The following is a 15812-nucleotide window of genomic DNA, read 5'->3' on the forward strand; positions in this document are numbered from 1 at the left end:
CTATATATGTCTCTTATAATCTTATACACATCTATCAGTCTCCTATCACACTTCTTTGCTCCAAAGAAGAAAAACCCTAGTTCACTCAACTTTTCCCAATAAGACATGTTCTCGAACCCAGACAGCATTCTGGTAAATCTCCTCTGCATCACTTTCATAGCTACAAAGACAGTATGAAATGATTTGGAACAATTATCTGATTGCCCGTTGGCAGAAACGTGTATCCACAAAAAAAAATGTTTAAATATACAGGGTTAAGTAAAATAGTAAGGTCACCCACATTAAATATTAAAAGTCTACAACAGGTTAGCCAGCACCTATAAAGAAGAGTGGCATTTTAGAAACACACATCAAAGTTGCTAGTGAACGCAGCAGGCCAGGCAGCATCTCTAGGAAGAGGTACAGTTGACGTTTCAGGCCGAGACCCTTCATCAGGACTAACTGAAGGAAGAGTTAGTAAGAGATTTGAAAGTGGGAGGGGGAGGGGGAGATCCAAAATGATAGGAGAAGACAGGAGGGGGAGGGATGGAGCCAAGAGCTGGACGGGTGATTGGCAAAGGGGATATGAGAGGATCATGGGACAGGAGGTCCGGGGAGAAAGACAAGGGTTGGGGGGGGGGGACCCAGAGGATGGGCAAGGGATATAGTCAGAGGAACAGAGGGAGAAAAAGGAGAGTGAGAGAAAGAATGTGTGTATAAAAATAAATAACGGATGGGTACGAGGGGGAGGTGGGGCATTAGTGGAAGTTAGAGAAGTCAATGTTCATGCCATCAGGTTGGAGGCTACCCAGACGGAATATAAGGTGTTGTTCCTCCAGCCTGAGTGTGGCTTCATCTTTACAGTAGAGGAGGCAGTGGATAGACATGTCAGAATGGGAATGGGATATGGAATTAAAATGTGTGGCCACTGGGAGATCCTGCTTTCTCTGGCCGACAGAGCGGAGGTGTTCAGCAAAGCGGTCTCCCAGTCTGCGTCAGGTCTTGCCAATATATAGAAGGCCACATCGGGAGCACCGGACGCAGTATATCACCCCAGCCGACTCACAGGTGAAGTGTCGCTTCACCTGGAAGGACTGTCTGGGGCCCTGAATGGTGGTAAGGGAGGAAGTGTAAGGGCATGTGTAGCACTTGTTCCGCTTACAAGGATAAATGCCAGGAGGGAGATCAGTGGGGAGGGATGGGGGGGACGAATGGACAAGGGAGTCGCATAGGGAGCGATCCCTGTGGAAAGCGGGGGGGGGGGCAGGAGGGAAAGATGTGCTTAGTGGTGGGATCCCGTTAGAGGTGGTGGAAGTTACGGAGAATAACATGTTGGACCTGGAGGCTGGTGGGGTGGTAGGTGAGGACCAGGGGAACCCTATTCCTAGTGGGGTGGCGGGAGGATGGAGTGAGAGCAGATGTACGTGAAATGGGGGAGATGCGTTTGAGATCAGAGTTGATGGTGGAGGAAGGAAAGCCCCTTTCTTTAAAAAAGGAGGACATCTCCCTCGTCTTGGAATGAAAAGCCTCATCCTGAGAGCAGATGCGGCGGAGACGGAGGAATTGCGAGAAGGGGATGGCATTTTTGCAAGAGACAGGGTGAGAAGAGGAATAGTCCAGATAGCTGTGAGAGTCAGTAGGCTTATAGTAGACATCAGTGGATAAGCTGTCTCCAGAGATAGAGACAGAAAGATCTAGAAAGGGGAGGGAGGTGTCGGAAATGGACCAGGTAAACTTGAGGGCAGGGTGAAAGTTGGAGGCAAAGTTAATAAAGTCAACGAGCTCAGCATGCGTGCAGGAAGCAGCGCCAATGCAGTCGTCGATGTAGCGAAGGAAAAGTGGGGGACAGATACCAGAATAGGTACGGAACATAGATTCTTCCACAAAGCCAACAAAAGCATTTTAGATATTTTTTATTTCTCAGAGCAATAAGTAACACTTGAGAAAATAACATTTTTGCCACTGAACTAAGCCTGAGAACACTCAAGGTGATCTCTGCTTCATTACTTTCTGATTCTGTTCTTTCTGCTGTGTATTTCCTGCATATGTTGTTTTATTTCATGTTTCCAAAACTTGCATATTTATACTGCGAAACATAGGCATATTTAATGTGATCAGAAAACATTTGGCTCATTTATTAATGAAAGCTGCTTGACAATAATCAACAGCAAAAAACAAAATTATTTCCTTCCACTTAATGGAAAAGTTTTTCTTTAATTTACTTTATTCAGCATGAATTTTGAAGTATTGTGCAACCTTTTATGGGTCACTGCCCCTGAGACCATATATGACATGTGATAACTGATCAAACAATAGTTATGATGGATTTGCACTTAAAGTTGACATCTGCTGTTTGACCTATTCCGAATTTCCACAAGTTTCTTGAAGCTTACAAAATCTGCAACTGTTTGCTTAGTCACAATTTATGTTATTTAAGAAAGAGCCACATATACTTTTGCATATTTGAAAGTGAATTTCTCCATTCAGGTTTCCTGAGAACGTACCGTAAAGTTGATCAGCTTGACATCATCCGAGTCTGAACTAGAATCATCCATGACTGTTGACCCTGAAAAAACATTTGCAGTGCCTTGAAAAAGTATTCAGCTCCCACAACTATTTTCACATTTTACTGTCTCAATTTCTAAATTTAAAAAATATATTGAAGTAGGAATTTTGAACTACTCTACAAAACATTGTGTATGTCAAATCAAAAGAAAAATTCCAAAACTTCTCAACAATTTACTAAAAATTAAAAACCCAAACTGTGAGGCTGAAAAAGTATTATCCCTTTCTAATTACTGTGCTAACTTTCCTCAGGTGCAATATTGTACAATACCTTACTAAAATCACCAATTTGTTAATGTAGAAAGTTGGAGTCACCTGTTTTCAATGAATTTAAAAGGATAAATACCTCCCTTTCTCTCTCTAAGGTCCAACAGTATGGTAGATTTTCAACAGACCAAACCAAAATGAAGACAAAAACCATTCAAGTCAGGTCAGGGAAATATTAATGAGAATCACAAATTTTGGGAATGGTTCAAGACCATCTCAAAGGCACTGAATGTGCCTTGCAGCTCAGTGCAGTCCATCATGAAAAAGTGGAGTGGAAAAATATGAAACTACAGCCCTACTGCCTAGGTCACGTCACCCTCTCTAAACGTAGTCACTGGAGAAGAATGGCACTTGTACGAGAGGCTAACGTGACACCTAGTCGCTCTGAATAAGCTGAGTAATCAGTAGCTGCAACTGGAGATCAAGTTCATGGCTCCACAATCTCTAAGGCTTCGCACAAAAAGGGAATTTATGGAAGAGCTGCAAAGACGCAGCCCTGGCTAAAAAGAAACATATCCATGCCTATAAAGACTTCTCAAAGCGTCACTAAGAAGATACTGTAAAGAAGCGGAAGAAGGTCTTGTGGTCAGATGTGCCCAAAGTGGAACCTCTTGGCCTCTACGCTAAGCAGTACATGTAACATAAATCTCATACAGCACATCAGCCAAGTAACACCATTCCTAATGCAAAGTAGGGTGGAGGTAGCATCGTGCTGTGGGGATGTTATGGGGACTGGAAATCTGGTCAGAATTAATGGGAAGATGAATGCTGCTAAATCCAGAGAGATCCTGGATAAAAATGTGCTAGCCTCTGCCAGAAATATTAAACTGGGGAAGAAGTTTGTCTTTTAGTAGGACAATGACCCAAAGCACACTGTCAGAGCAAACATAAATTGGTTTAAAGGAAGAAAATTCCTTGAATGGCTGGGTCAGAGTCCTCTACCTAATAAAGTGGCCACTGAATGTAGGTTCATGCTCTTCTGTTTCTGCAGCCCATCCACTTCATCGTTTGATGTGTTGTGTGTTCAGAGATGCTCTTCTGCACACCACTGTTATGATGTGTGATTGAGTTACTGTCAGTTCCATGTCAGCCTGAACCACTATGCCCATTCTTCTCTGACCTCTCTCATTAACAAGGTGTTTTCACCCACAGAACTGCCAATCACTGGATGTTTTGTTTTTCATTCTCTGTAAAATTTAGAGACTATTGTGTGTGAAAATCTCAGAGTAGCAGTTTCAAGATACTCAAACCAGCCCATCTGGCATCACAATTATTCATAGTTAAAGTCAGTAAAATCACATTTCTTCCCCATCTGATGTTTAGTCTGAACAACAACTGAACCTCTTGACGTGTTTACACAGAGTTCTTGTCACACGATTGCTGAATCAATATTTACATTAACGACCAGGTGTATCAGGCCACTGAACATATTTTGCATTTATAAATGACTAGGCAACGATTGTATAATATACAATACAGGTTTTTAACCTGACAGATGGGTTTCTACTCTTTTTCTCAATACTTTTTCACCTGTCTTTAGATATGAAAAGAGTATCGGAAAAGAATGAGGTATAGGATAAATGGGTGGCTGAGAGATTGGAGCAGGGGCAGGGATTCAGGTTTCTGGATCATTGGGACCTCTTTTGGGGCAGGTGTGACCTGTACAAAAGGGACAGGTTGCACTTGAATCCTAGGGGGACCAATATCTTGGTGGGGAGGTTTCCTGAGGCTATTGGGAAAGAGTTTAAACTGGAATTGCTGGGGGGCGGGGGTGGGAACCGAGCTGAAGAGACGGAGGAAGAGGTGGTTGGTTCACAAATAGAGAAAGCTTGGAGACAGGGCAAGAGGGAGGATAGGCAGGTGACAGAGAAGGGATGCACTCAGACCGTTGGTTTGAGATGTGTCTATTTTAATGCACGAAGCATCATGAACAAAGTGGATGAGCTTAGAGCGTGGATCAGTACTTGGAGCTATGATGTTGTGGCCATGAGAGAGACTTGGATGGCTCAGGGGCAGGAATGATTACTTCGAGTGCCAGGCTTTAGATGTTTCAGAAAGGACCGGGAGGGCGGCAAAAGAAGAGGGGGCGCGGTACCGTTGATCAGGGAAAGCGTCATGGCTGCAAAAAAAGGAGGAAGTCACGGAGGGATTGTCTACGGAGTCTCTGTGGGTGGAAGTTAGGAACAGGAACGGGTCAATAACAAAACCGGGTGTTTTTTATAGACCACCCAATAGTAACAGGGACATTGAGGAGCAGATAGGGAGACAGATTCTGGAAAGGTGCTGTTGAGGTGGGAGATTTTAATTTCCCAAATATCGATTGGCCTCTCCCTAGAGTAGTGGTCGCCAACCTTTTTAAGCCCAAGATCCCCTACCTCAGCCTTAGTGAACGGCAAGATCGACCTACTAAATCGTTTAGAGAAAAAACAGCTCAGATTGTACTTCCAACTTGAGGCCTTTTATTTGGGCTAATTGTATTTGAATTACATAAAATGCTTTTGTCAAACTTTCAAATTAATTCAACCAAGAAAACCCTATAACTAACTTGCATATCAAACAGGCCATAGCTGTCTTCCTTTAAGAATATTACAATACGTCATACCTTTTGTAGTAACTTCTACTTTGAAAAAGGACCACTTGACAACTTCATGCCCAAAGGAACAACTTCATCTGGGATGGCAAAACCAACGCGGTGGAGGGGCTTATACACACGTGCAGAAAAGACTGGAAGTAAAACCCCACAACCCCAGAAACGACCTCCGTTTAAACAGTTTTCTGTAGCGGGAGTATCGCTATATTACCATTATCCTAATTGGTATTAACTTATCTTTATAATGTTCACATTACAACACTTCTCCCCCTTTAAATTCCAACATTCCCCAAATGTAAAAGAATGGGAAACAAAAAACAGTGGTGTCATTATCTTGCGTACCCCTGAAACTTACACTAGTGTCTCAGTAACAGTTTACCAATACAAAACACCTGAAAAACGTGGCAGATTCAACATTCAGTCTAACAAAGGAAACTGTCCATTTGAATATTCAGTCTGTCAGGAGGTTTGCGAGGGCGCTGTGCTGCAACGGTTTGTTGACTTGCTGCCTGAGATAAAGAAACGAGGAGCATGAGGAACTGTCAGATGATGCGTGGCTACTGGATTTAGGGTTTCTGACAGACCTAACGGCTAAATTAAACGCACTTAACAGCGAGCTCATGGGAAAAGACCAACACCTGCCCCACGTGATAAGCTCAGTAAATGCGTTTAAGGCCAAGCTCGGTGTTTGGATTTCAAATTTAAAGAATGGGAGGCTGACACATTTTTCCAACTTGGAGAAACCGTTATAGGCCATCAAGGAAAAAGAATGCTTTTCGCCCTGAGCAATACTGTGCTTACCTAGACAAACTGGCAATAGAGTTCGATGGGTGTTTTGGGAAGTTAAACATCATGAAAGATATTGCTGCATTTATTTCAAATCCATTTCTGCCGATCGATATAGACAGATAGCAGCCAAATTCCAGCAAGTATTTGGTGTGCCAAGTGATACTGAAATGGAAATAATTGATTTGCAAAATGACATCGAGCTTAAAGCAAGATCAAAGGACGGTGTCTTTTGGGGGCTTGTCAGTAGGGAAAAGTTTCCTCATCTCACCGCATGTGCACTAAAAGTCAGTGCCTACTTCGGGTCAACTTATCTGTGTGAAATTGCATCTTCACAGATGAAAATTATTAAATCTAAGTACAGGAGTCGTTTTACTGACAGATACCTCACAGACTGTCTCAGAGTGGCTGTCTGTAGTTATGAGCCAAATTTCAGGGAACTAGCAGAAAGTATTCAGCCCCAGTCATCACACTGAGTGCAATAGTCAATTTTTATTCATTTATTTTTCGTGTTGAAATAAAATTAAATAATGACACTTAGAATTAAAGGTATTGTAATGTGAGCATTATAAAGATAAGTTAATACCAATTAAGATCGGTAATACCAATTAGAAATCTGGTCAAGAAGTATTGCTTTACCAATACAGCAATACTCCTGCTACGGAAAGCTGTTTGTAAACAGAGGTTGCGGGGTTTTACTTCCGGTCTTTTCTGCGCATGTGTGTATGGTTTTGCCGTCCCAGATAAAGTTGTTTCTTTGGACATGAAGTTGTCTAGTGGTCCTTTTTCAAAGTAGAAGTTACTACATATGACTCACATATACGCTCTAGGGGTAAAATTTGCTTTTGCATCAAAAGGTTTATTAGGCATAATGTATTTGTGTATTTATTTATTTATTTATTTATTTATTTATTTTTTCGGGATCTACTGGGAAAGTCTCAAAGATCGCCGGTCGATCGCGATCGACTGGTTGGTGACCACTAGCCAAGAGCAAAGGGTTTAGGTGGGGTGGAGTTTGTTAGGTGTGTTCTGGAAGGTTTCTTGACACAATATGTAGATAAGCCTCCAAGAGGAGAGGCTGTACTTGATCTGGTATTGGGAAATGAACCTGGTCAGGTGTCAGATCTCTCAGTGGGACAGCATTTTGGAGATAGTGATCACAATTCTATCTCCCTTACCAAAGCACTAGAGAGGGATAAGAACAGACAAACTAGGAAAGTGTTTAATTGGAGTAAGGGAAAATATGAGGCTATCAGGCAGGAACTTGGAAGCATAAATTGTGAACAGATGTTCTCAGGGAAATGTATGGAAGAAATGTGGCAAATGTTCAGGAGATATTTGCGTGGAGTTCTACATAGGTATGTTCCAATGAGACAGGGAAAGGATGGTAGGGTACAGGAACTGTGATGTACAAAGGCTGTTGTAAATCTAGTCAAGAAGAAAAACTTACAAAAGGTTAAAAAAACTAGATAATGATAGAGATCTAGAAGATTATAAGGCTAGCAGGAAGGAGCTTAAGAAGAGCTTAAATTAGGAGAGCCAGAAGGGACCATGAGTAGTCCTTGGTGGACAGGATTAAGGAAAACCCCAAGGCATTCTACAAGTATGAGAAGAGCAAGAGGATAACACGTGAAAGAATAGGACTAATCAAGTGTGACTGTGGAAAAGCGTGTATGGAACCGGAGGAGACAGCAGAGGTACTTAATGAGTACTTTGCTTCAGTATTCACTACGGAGAAGGATCTTGGCAATTGTAGGGATGACTTACAGCAGAAAGAAAAGCTTGAGCATATAGATATTAAGAATGAGGATGGGCTGGAGCTTTTGGAAAGCATCAAGATGGATAAGTCTCCAGGACCGTACGAGATGTACTCCAGGCTACTGTGGGAGGCAAGGGAGGAGATTGCTGAGCCTTTGGCGATGATCTTTGCATTATCAATGGAGACAGGAGAGGTTCCGGAGGATTGGAGGGTTGCGGATGTTGTTCCCTTATTAAAGAAAGGGAGTAGAGATAGCCCAGGAAATTATGGACCAGTGATTCTTACTTCAGTGGTTGGTAAGTTGATGGAGAAGATCCTGAGAGGCATGATTTATGAACATTTGGAGAGGCATAATATGATTAGGAATAGTGAGCATGGCTTTGTCAAAGGCAGGTCGTGCCTTACAAGCCTGATAGAATTTTTTCAGGATGTGACTAAACACATTGATGAAGGTGGAGTAGTAGATGTAGTGCATATGGATTTCAGCAAAGCATTTGATAAGGAGGCATGGGATCCAAGGGGACCTTGCTTTGTGGATCCAGAGCTGGCTTGCCCACAGAAGGCAAAGAGTGGTTGTCGATGGGTCATGTTCTGCATGGAGGTCAGTGACTAGTGGTGTGCCTCAGGGATCTGTTCTGGGACCCCTTCCCTTCGTGATTTTTATAAGTGATGTGGATGAGGAAGTGGAGGGATGGGTTAGTAAATTTGCTGATGACACAAAGGTTGGGAGTGTTGTGGATAGTGTGGAGGGCTGTCAAGAGGTCCCATTGACAGGATGCAAAATTGGGCTAAGAAGTGGCAGATGGAGTTCAACCCAAATAAGTGTGAGGTGATTCATTTTGGTAAGTCAAATATGACGGCAGAATATAGTATTAATGGTAAGACTCTTGGCAGTGTGGAGGATCAGAGGGATCTTGAGGTCAGAGTCCATAGGACACTCAAAGCTGCTGTGCAGGTTGATTCTGTGGTTAAGAAGGCATACGGTGCATTAGCCCTCATCAATCGTGGGATTGAGTTTAGGATCCGAGAGGTAATGCTGTAGCTAAATACAGTAGGACCCCGGTCAGACCCCATTTGGAGTACTGTGCTCAGTTCTGGTCACCTCACTACAGGAAGGATGTGGAAACCATAGAAAGGGTGCAGAGAAGATTTACAAGGATGTTGCCTGGATTGGGGAGCATGCCTTATGAAAACAGATTGCGTGAACTCGGCCTTTTCCGCTTGGAGCGACGGAGGATGAGAGGTGACCTGATAAAGGTGTATAAGATGATGAGAGGCATTGATCGTGTGGATTGTCAGAGGCTTTTTCCCAGGTCTGAAATTGCTAGCACAAGAGGGCACAGTTTTAAGGTGCTTGGAAGTAGATACAGAGGAGATGTCAGGGTAAGTTGTTTTTTTTTAAAAAACGCAGGGAGTGGTGAGTGCGTGGAATGGGCTGCCGGCGACACTGGTGGAGGCAGATACGATAGGGTCTTTTAAGAGACTCCTGGATAGGTACATGGAGCCTAGAAAAATAGAGGGCTATGTGTAATCGTAGGTAATTTCTAAGGTAAGGTAAGGACATGTTCGGCACAGCATTGTGGGCAGAAGGGCCTGTATTGTGCTGTGCTGTAGGTTTTCTATGTTCTATGATCAGTGACAGGAAATGAAATTAGATCAAAAGAATTTATTTGCAGATAATAAAAACACTTGATCGTGAAATCTTGGTTAATTAGATGAAGAGCAAATTTTGATGGTACAATCAGAAATAATAATTTTAACTACAATTGTGATGCAATAAATTCATCATATTATATCCTTTAAAAATAAGGAAGCCTGTTTGAATGGTAATAGTCGAACATGCAGGTGTGAAAGCTGGAAAGTGTCAAATGAGCGGTAAAAGTATGCAGTTGGGTGATACTCAGTACTGATTTTTACACAGAGAACACTCGTGCAAGAGACATAGAACCAAATGTTAAAGAAAAGAATCCAGAATATTCTGAATGACAAAAAAGTGCAAGAGCAGTGCACCTCAGGCTTAGAAGTAACAAGTATACAAGATGATTATTCACAATGAGTTGATTCTAGCTCCTCGAAGGATTACTCTTTTAGAAAAAAAATGACGTGATGCAATCATAGTGCTATGATATTACAACACTGCATGACAAATGGTGTGCTTGTATTCTACTTTATGTTTCCTTATAGTTGAATAAAATCTATTCTTTTCCACAGATATTCATATTATAAGAAATTGTTCATACTGTTAAAGCTTGATTTTAAATTAAGGCAACACTCACAATATGCTGGAGGAACTCAGCAGGTCAGGCAGCATCAGTGGAAAGGATGAGTCGATGTTTCGGGGCAGAACTCTTCCTCAGGACTGAAGAAAGGTGGGGGAGGGTAGTTTCAGCTGAAAAACCAGTAATTTGAAAAACAAAGGGGTGGGGGAGAGGAAGCAGGGACGTCATAGGCAGGAAAACAATGGGTAGTAGAAGGAGGCAGAACCATGAGGGAGGTGATAGGCAGCTGGGGGGGGGGCAGAATGAAATAGGGATAGAGGAAGGGAGGGGGAAGGAATTACCGGAAGTTCTGGCCCATAACGATGACTCATCCTTTCCACTGATGCTGCCCGACCTGCTGAGTTCCTCCGGCGTATTGTGAGTGTTGCTCTGATCCCAGCATCTGCAGATTATTTTGTGTTTTTGACTTTAAATTAATGTTCTCTTCACTGTGTAAGTGAAGAGAGGAATAATTAAAGGTCACAGTGAAATTCTTGAAGTCATTCATAATTGTTATGGCCAAACAGTAATATCAATCATGATTCATTCAACTAAAAAATATCCAATTTTAAAAATTAATTCTCAGAATCTTGACATCACTATCCTTCAGATTGGGGTACTCCCAGAGTGCTGTTGTGGAGGAAGTTTTAAGATTTTGACAAATCGACAATGAATAAGTGGCAATATATCTGTAAGTCAAGATAGTGTGCAACTTGGAGGGGACTCTGAATATGGCTGTGCACCAATCAACTCTTGTCCTTGCCGTTCTTGATGATAGAAATCTTGGGTTTGGGAGGTTCAACTGAAGTAGCCTGGGCACATAAATGCCATGTTTTTTTAATGGATGGGGCACACTGTAGCCACTTGGCATCATTAATGGAAGGATACAATGCTTAATATGGTTGATGCCAGTTTTCCCTGAATCCAGACAAGTAGAGAACATTTCATCATGCCCTTGCCTAAGAGATAGTGGAAAAGCTATTAGGGTATGAGGAGGAGAGTTACGTGAGGCTGGAGATCCAGCCCCTTAAAATACAATATTGTTCTGTGACTGGTCCATCTGGGATGCTTGTGATGGAGAACTCAGTAATGGCAAGTAGGTGGCTAGACAACGTTTTGATGGAGAGAGACAGTTGCGAACCAGATGGTTTATTTTTGCAGAACAATCTGGTAGTTTTAATGGTCAATGGGTTAGTGTCTTTCCCCCAAAATTCCAGATTATTTACAGCTACATAAACCCCTTCAGGATGTCAGCTAATTAAATAGACCTAGATGCAAGGTATACACAAATCAATCTTCTACAAACAGCAGCAGACCCCCAATATTAGTGCAGATAATCTACTGCTGAAAATTTGGCAGCTGGGAATTTGCTGTTTTATGCAGCTGTGTTGAAATTTCCAGCATCTAATCAAAACAGTCTAGATGACATTAGAATGTTAAACAAGTGATTGAGCAAGAACACACTACTAGGCTGACATTCTCAAAACGTTATCAGATAGGCTAACTAATGACATTTATAAAGATGATTTCAGCTGCAGTTCACCTTCAAACATCTAGGGCAATAGGACTGTAATGCATAAAATGACAAACCAACGTCTGATTTATCGCAGCCTCTGAGGTTCACAACATCACTTTCAGCCAATTCAACTCTGTTTACATGAATAACACGTACAGATCTGACAATAAACCAAGCAACACACCTGAACAAATTATTGGCTTTGAAGCACATAACTTGTGACCCAAAGCAAATTTATTAGTCAGATGAAAGAGTCCAGATCCTGGATCTCCTTAACCGACAACACTACAGAAGTAGCTTTACCAGGACTGTCATAGTTCTAAGTGATTTTCTCAAGCTAAATTAGATATGGACAACCAATGACACCCATCATAGTGATATCCCTTGCCACAAATATGAATATATAAAAATTAGTTACAATCTGCCCAACTATCATTAAATCCATAGCCATCAATATTTTGTGAGCATGGGCAAAGTCAAGATGAGCATTGACCAGATACCCATCTAGACCAATAAATATATTGGTTAAGTAATCATACTATTTTCCTAACTTTCAAAAAAATATTTCTACTATTTACTGTGTTAAAATTAAAAATGTAATAAAATCTATTCATTAACCTGGATGGCAGCAACTCTCAAGAAACATGTTATTGGCCAATGGATCATCTGGAAATCTTAAACAACAGGAATTCTGCAGACGCTGGAAATTCAAGCAACACACATAAAAGTTGCTGGTGAACGCAGCAGGCCAGGCAGCATCTCTCGGAAGAGGTGCAGTCGACATTTCAGGCCGAGACCGTTCGTCAGGACTCATCATGCCCTGACGAAGGGTCTCGGCCTGAAACGTCGACTGCACCTCTTCCGAGAGATGCTGCCTGGCTTGCTGCGTTCACCAGCAACTTTTATGTGTGTTATCTGGAAATCTTACATGGATTTAAAAGTTCCAGTGACTATGGGGACAGCCGGGCAGTTTTTCCAACTAGTGCATGTATAGTAGATGCTGCCAGCGTTAAAATTTAAAAAAGAAAGACAATTTTTTTCATTGAGTGAGAGAAAGCTGTGGTGAGTATACAGGTGCATATTTATGAAGATACCTTGACAGAATAAAAAGGAAGAATTTACTTCACGTAGCAGAAAACAAGCCAGGAAGCACACAGTTAAAGTAACTGGCAGAAAGATTACAGGGAGAAAATCCTTTTTACAGCTGTTAAGGGGGCTAGAACTCACCGCCTGAACAGATGGTAAAGGCAGAAACTCTGACCATATGACAGACGTATCAGACAAAACAGATCTAAAAGGGTACCGATCTTATGCAGATATAAACAAAACTGAACAAACAGCATCTTATTCCATAGATTTTCCAAGGTTCAGAAATGTGTGGCAAGGATCCCTTCCTGTGCAGTTGGAACTCTCTCTCGAAGTATCATGAAAACTGCTCTGCTACTGAGGGCACCTTTCATAGGTCTATGAGGGCTCCTTCAGAGTGTGGCAGGTGGCAAACAGGGAAGCGAGTGGAGTGGAGCATCTCCTTCAGAAAGGTGGCAACAACTGCGCCGTCCAAAGGGACCCGGGCAGCCGCAATGGGGTTTGGGGTTGTGGGCGAAACGGATGCTTCCTCTGACGGCAGCCTTGATCGACAATAAAAGGCCGGCCCGGGAGGAGCAAAACGGAGGACCGCGCTCGCCAAGCGGCGGGCGGAGGTGCTACCCGAAGACCCCTCCCTGCCGCCCGGTCCGAACCGCGGTACCGAAGGACACTCACCCCCCCGCCTCCGCTGTCAGAATCGCCAACCGCCTCGTCACGTCGCCCGCGATGGCACGCAACGTCACTTCCGACCTCAAATACGTTTCCGCACCCTGGCGTTGACGTCACATACCCACTCCCCGGACAAGATGGCGTGTTGACGTAGGGTTGCTCCGACCGGCAGCTTTGTCCCTGTCCTGACACCGACCCCTGCGGATCTCCACTAGTCTCTGGCATCAATCCTGAAAAGTACCTCTAAATCCCCACTCTCAGTCAGCCATCTTCAGCCCGTGCTAGTACACCTCTTAACACCATGGGATCCTGTTCAGCAGTTAGACTTCGTAGGACTATCTGTCCCAGCATTCCTCATTTCGTAAGGATCATCCCTGTTGTGATGCCCTTTATTGCAAAATCAGGACTGGTTTGCAATTGGTTAAAGGCCATTCTGCGGCAGATTTGTAGAACAAATAAGGTAAGACAACGGCAGAGGGTTTCTTCACGCCCAGGGAGTGACACGAAGGCAGTGTGACTAGTCAGGCGAAATACCCCTGAGTTTACACACACTTACAAAAACACCTGCCTGACTTTGACAGCATCTCACTCACTGGCAAATAATTAGGTACATAAAAATCAACTTAAGAGTAGAAAATAATTCAAAGACATTGATCTACAAAGAGTGCCTTTCTGAAACCTGTGCCCATGTTCAAATCACAATGTAAATTTTATTACTAAAGTACAGTACATATGCCACCATATACAGCCCTGAGATTAATTTTCTTGTTGGTACACGTAGCAAATCTATAAAATAGTAACTATAACAGGATCAATGAAATCAAACAGAGTGCACAAGACAATAAAACAGTGCAAATGCAAGTTTAAATAAATAGCAATAAATTATGAGATAAAGAGTCCATAAAGTGAGACCATTGGTTGCAGAAACATTTCAGTGATGAGGCAAGTGAGTGTAGTTAACCCCTTTTATTCAAGAGCCTGATGATTGAGGGGTAGTAACTGCTCTTGGAGCTGGTGGTGAGAGTCCTGAGGCACTCATACCTTTTATTTGATGGCAGCAGCGAGAAGAAAGCATGACCTGGGTGATAGGGATCTCCGATAATTGATGTTGCTTTCCTGCGACAGCATTTCATGTAGATGTGCTCAGTATTTGACGGGGGGGGGGTGCATATACTGGGCAGAATCCACTACCTTTCGTAGAATTTTCGGAAGGTGTAGACATAGGATTGGAAGGTGTAGAGTATCTATGGGTTGAGTTAAGAAATGGCAAGGGTAAAAGGACCCTAATGTCAGTTGTATACAGGCCTCCAAATAGCAGCCGGGATGTGGATTACAAATTACAGCAGGAGATAGAAAACGTGTAAAAGGGCAATGTCATGATAATCGTTGGGGATTTTAACATGAAAGTGGATTGGGTAAAGCAGGCCAGCACTGGACCGCAAGAGAGAGAATTTGTAGAATGTCTAAGGGATGGCTTTTTAGAACAGCTTGTTGTTGAGCCCACTAGGGGATCAGCTGTGCTGGATTGGGTGTTGTGCGATGATCCATTGGTTAAGGAACAGTGATCACAATATGGTCGAGTTCACTTTAAAATTTGAGAAGGAGAAACTAAAACCCAATGTGTTGGTATTTCAGTGGAATAAAGGAAATTACAATGGCATAAGAGCGGAACTGGGCAGAGTTGACTGGAAGGGGACCCTAGCAGGAAGGAAAGCAGAGCAGTAATGGTTGGAGTTGCTGCAAAAAATGAGGGAAATGCAAGATAGATATATTCCAAACAAGAAATTTTCAAATGGACGAAGGACACTACCATGTCTGACAAGTGAGGTCAGAGCCAAAGACCAAGAAAAGGAGAGGGCATACAAGGAAGCCAGAGCTGGTAGGAAGATAGAGGATAGGGAAGCTTTTAAAAAATTGCAGAAAGAAAAGATGAATTATGAAAGGAAGCTGGCGACTAATATTAAAGAGGACACTAAAAGCTTTTTTAAGTATATAAAGGGTAAAAGGGAGTTGAGGGTAGATATAGGACCGGTAGAAAATGACGTTGGAGATATTGTAATGAGAGATGCAGAGATGGCAGAGGAACTGAATGCGTATTTTGCATCAGTCTTCACAGTGGAAGACATCTGCAGTATACCGGACATTCAAGAGTGTCGGGGAAGTGAAGTAGGTGCAGTGAAAATTATGACTGAGAAGGTACTCAGGAAGCTTAATGGTCTGAGGCTGGATAAATCTCCTGGACCTGATGGAATGCAGCCTTGGGTTCTGAAGGAAGTAGCTGGAGAGATTGCGGAGGCGTTAACTATGATCTTTCAAGAATCGACAGATGCGGGCATT

At 42.7% G+C, this 15812-nt stretch overlaps 1 protein-coding gene across 7 annotated transcripts in view; it reads right to left on the reverse strand.

Moving 5' to 3' along the window:
- Window positions 1-13843, reverse strand: part of ttc3 (tetratricopeptide repeat domain 3) — a 138508-nt gene extending 124665 nt beyond the window's left edge. For 2 of the 7 annotated variants that reach the window (XM_063050406.1, XM_063050401.1), the window contains exons 1-2: window positions 13482-13565; window positions 2484-2545 (exon numbers count right to left, since the gene is read on the reverse strand). In XM_063050406.1, coding sequence (XP_062906476.1) covers window positions 2484-2534 — 51 coding nt within the window. In that variant the 5' untranslated portion in view covers window positions 2535-2545; window positions 13482-13565. The other 5 variants (XM_063050402.1, XM_063050404.1, XM_063050403.1 and 2 more) reach the window with 5 other exon arrangements.
- Window positions 13844-15812: the final 1969 nt, after the last annotated feature.

This window comes from Mobula hypostoma, chromosome 6, assembly GCF_963921235.1.
Source record: "Mobula hypostoma chromosome 6, sMobHyp1.1, whole genome shotgun sequence".
Taxonomy (NCBI): domain Eukaryota; kingdom Metazoa; phylum Chordata; class Chondrichthyes; order Myliobatiformes; family Myliobatidae; genus Mobula; species Mobula hypostoma.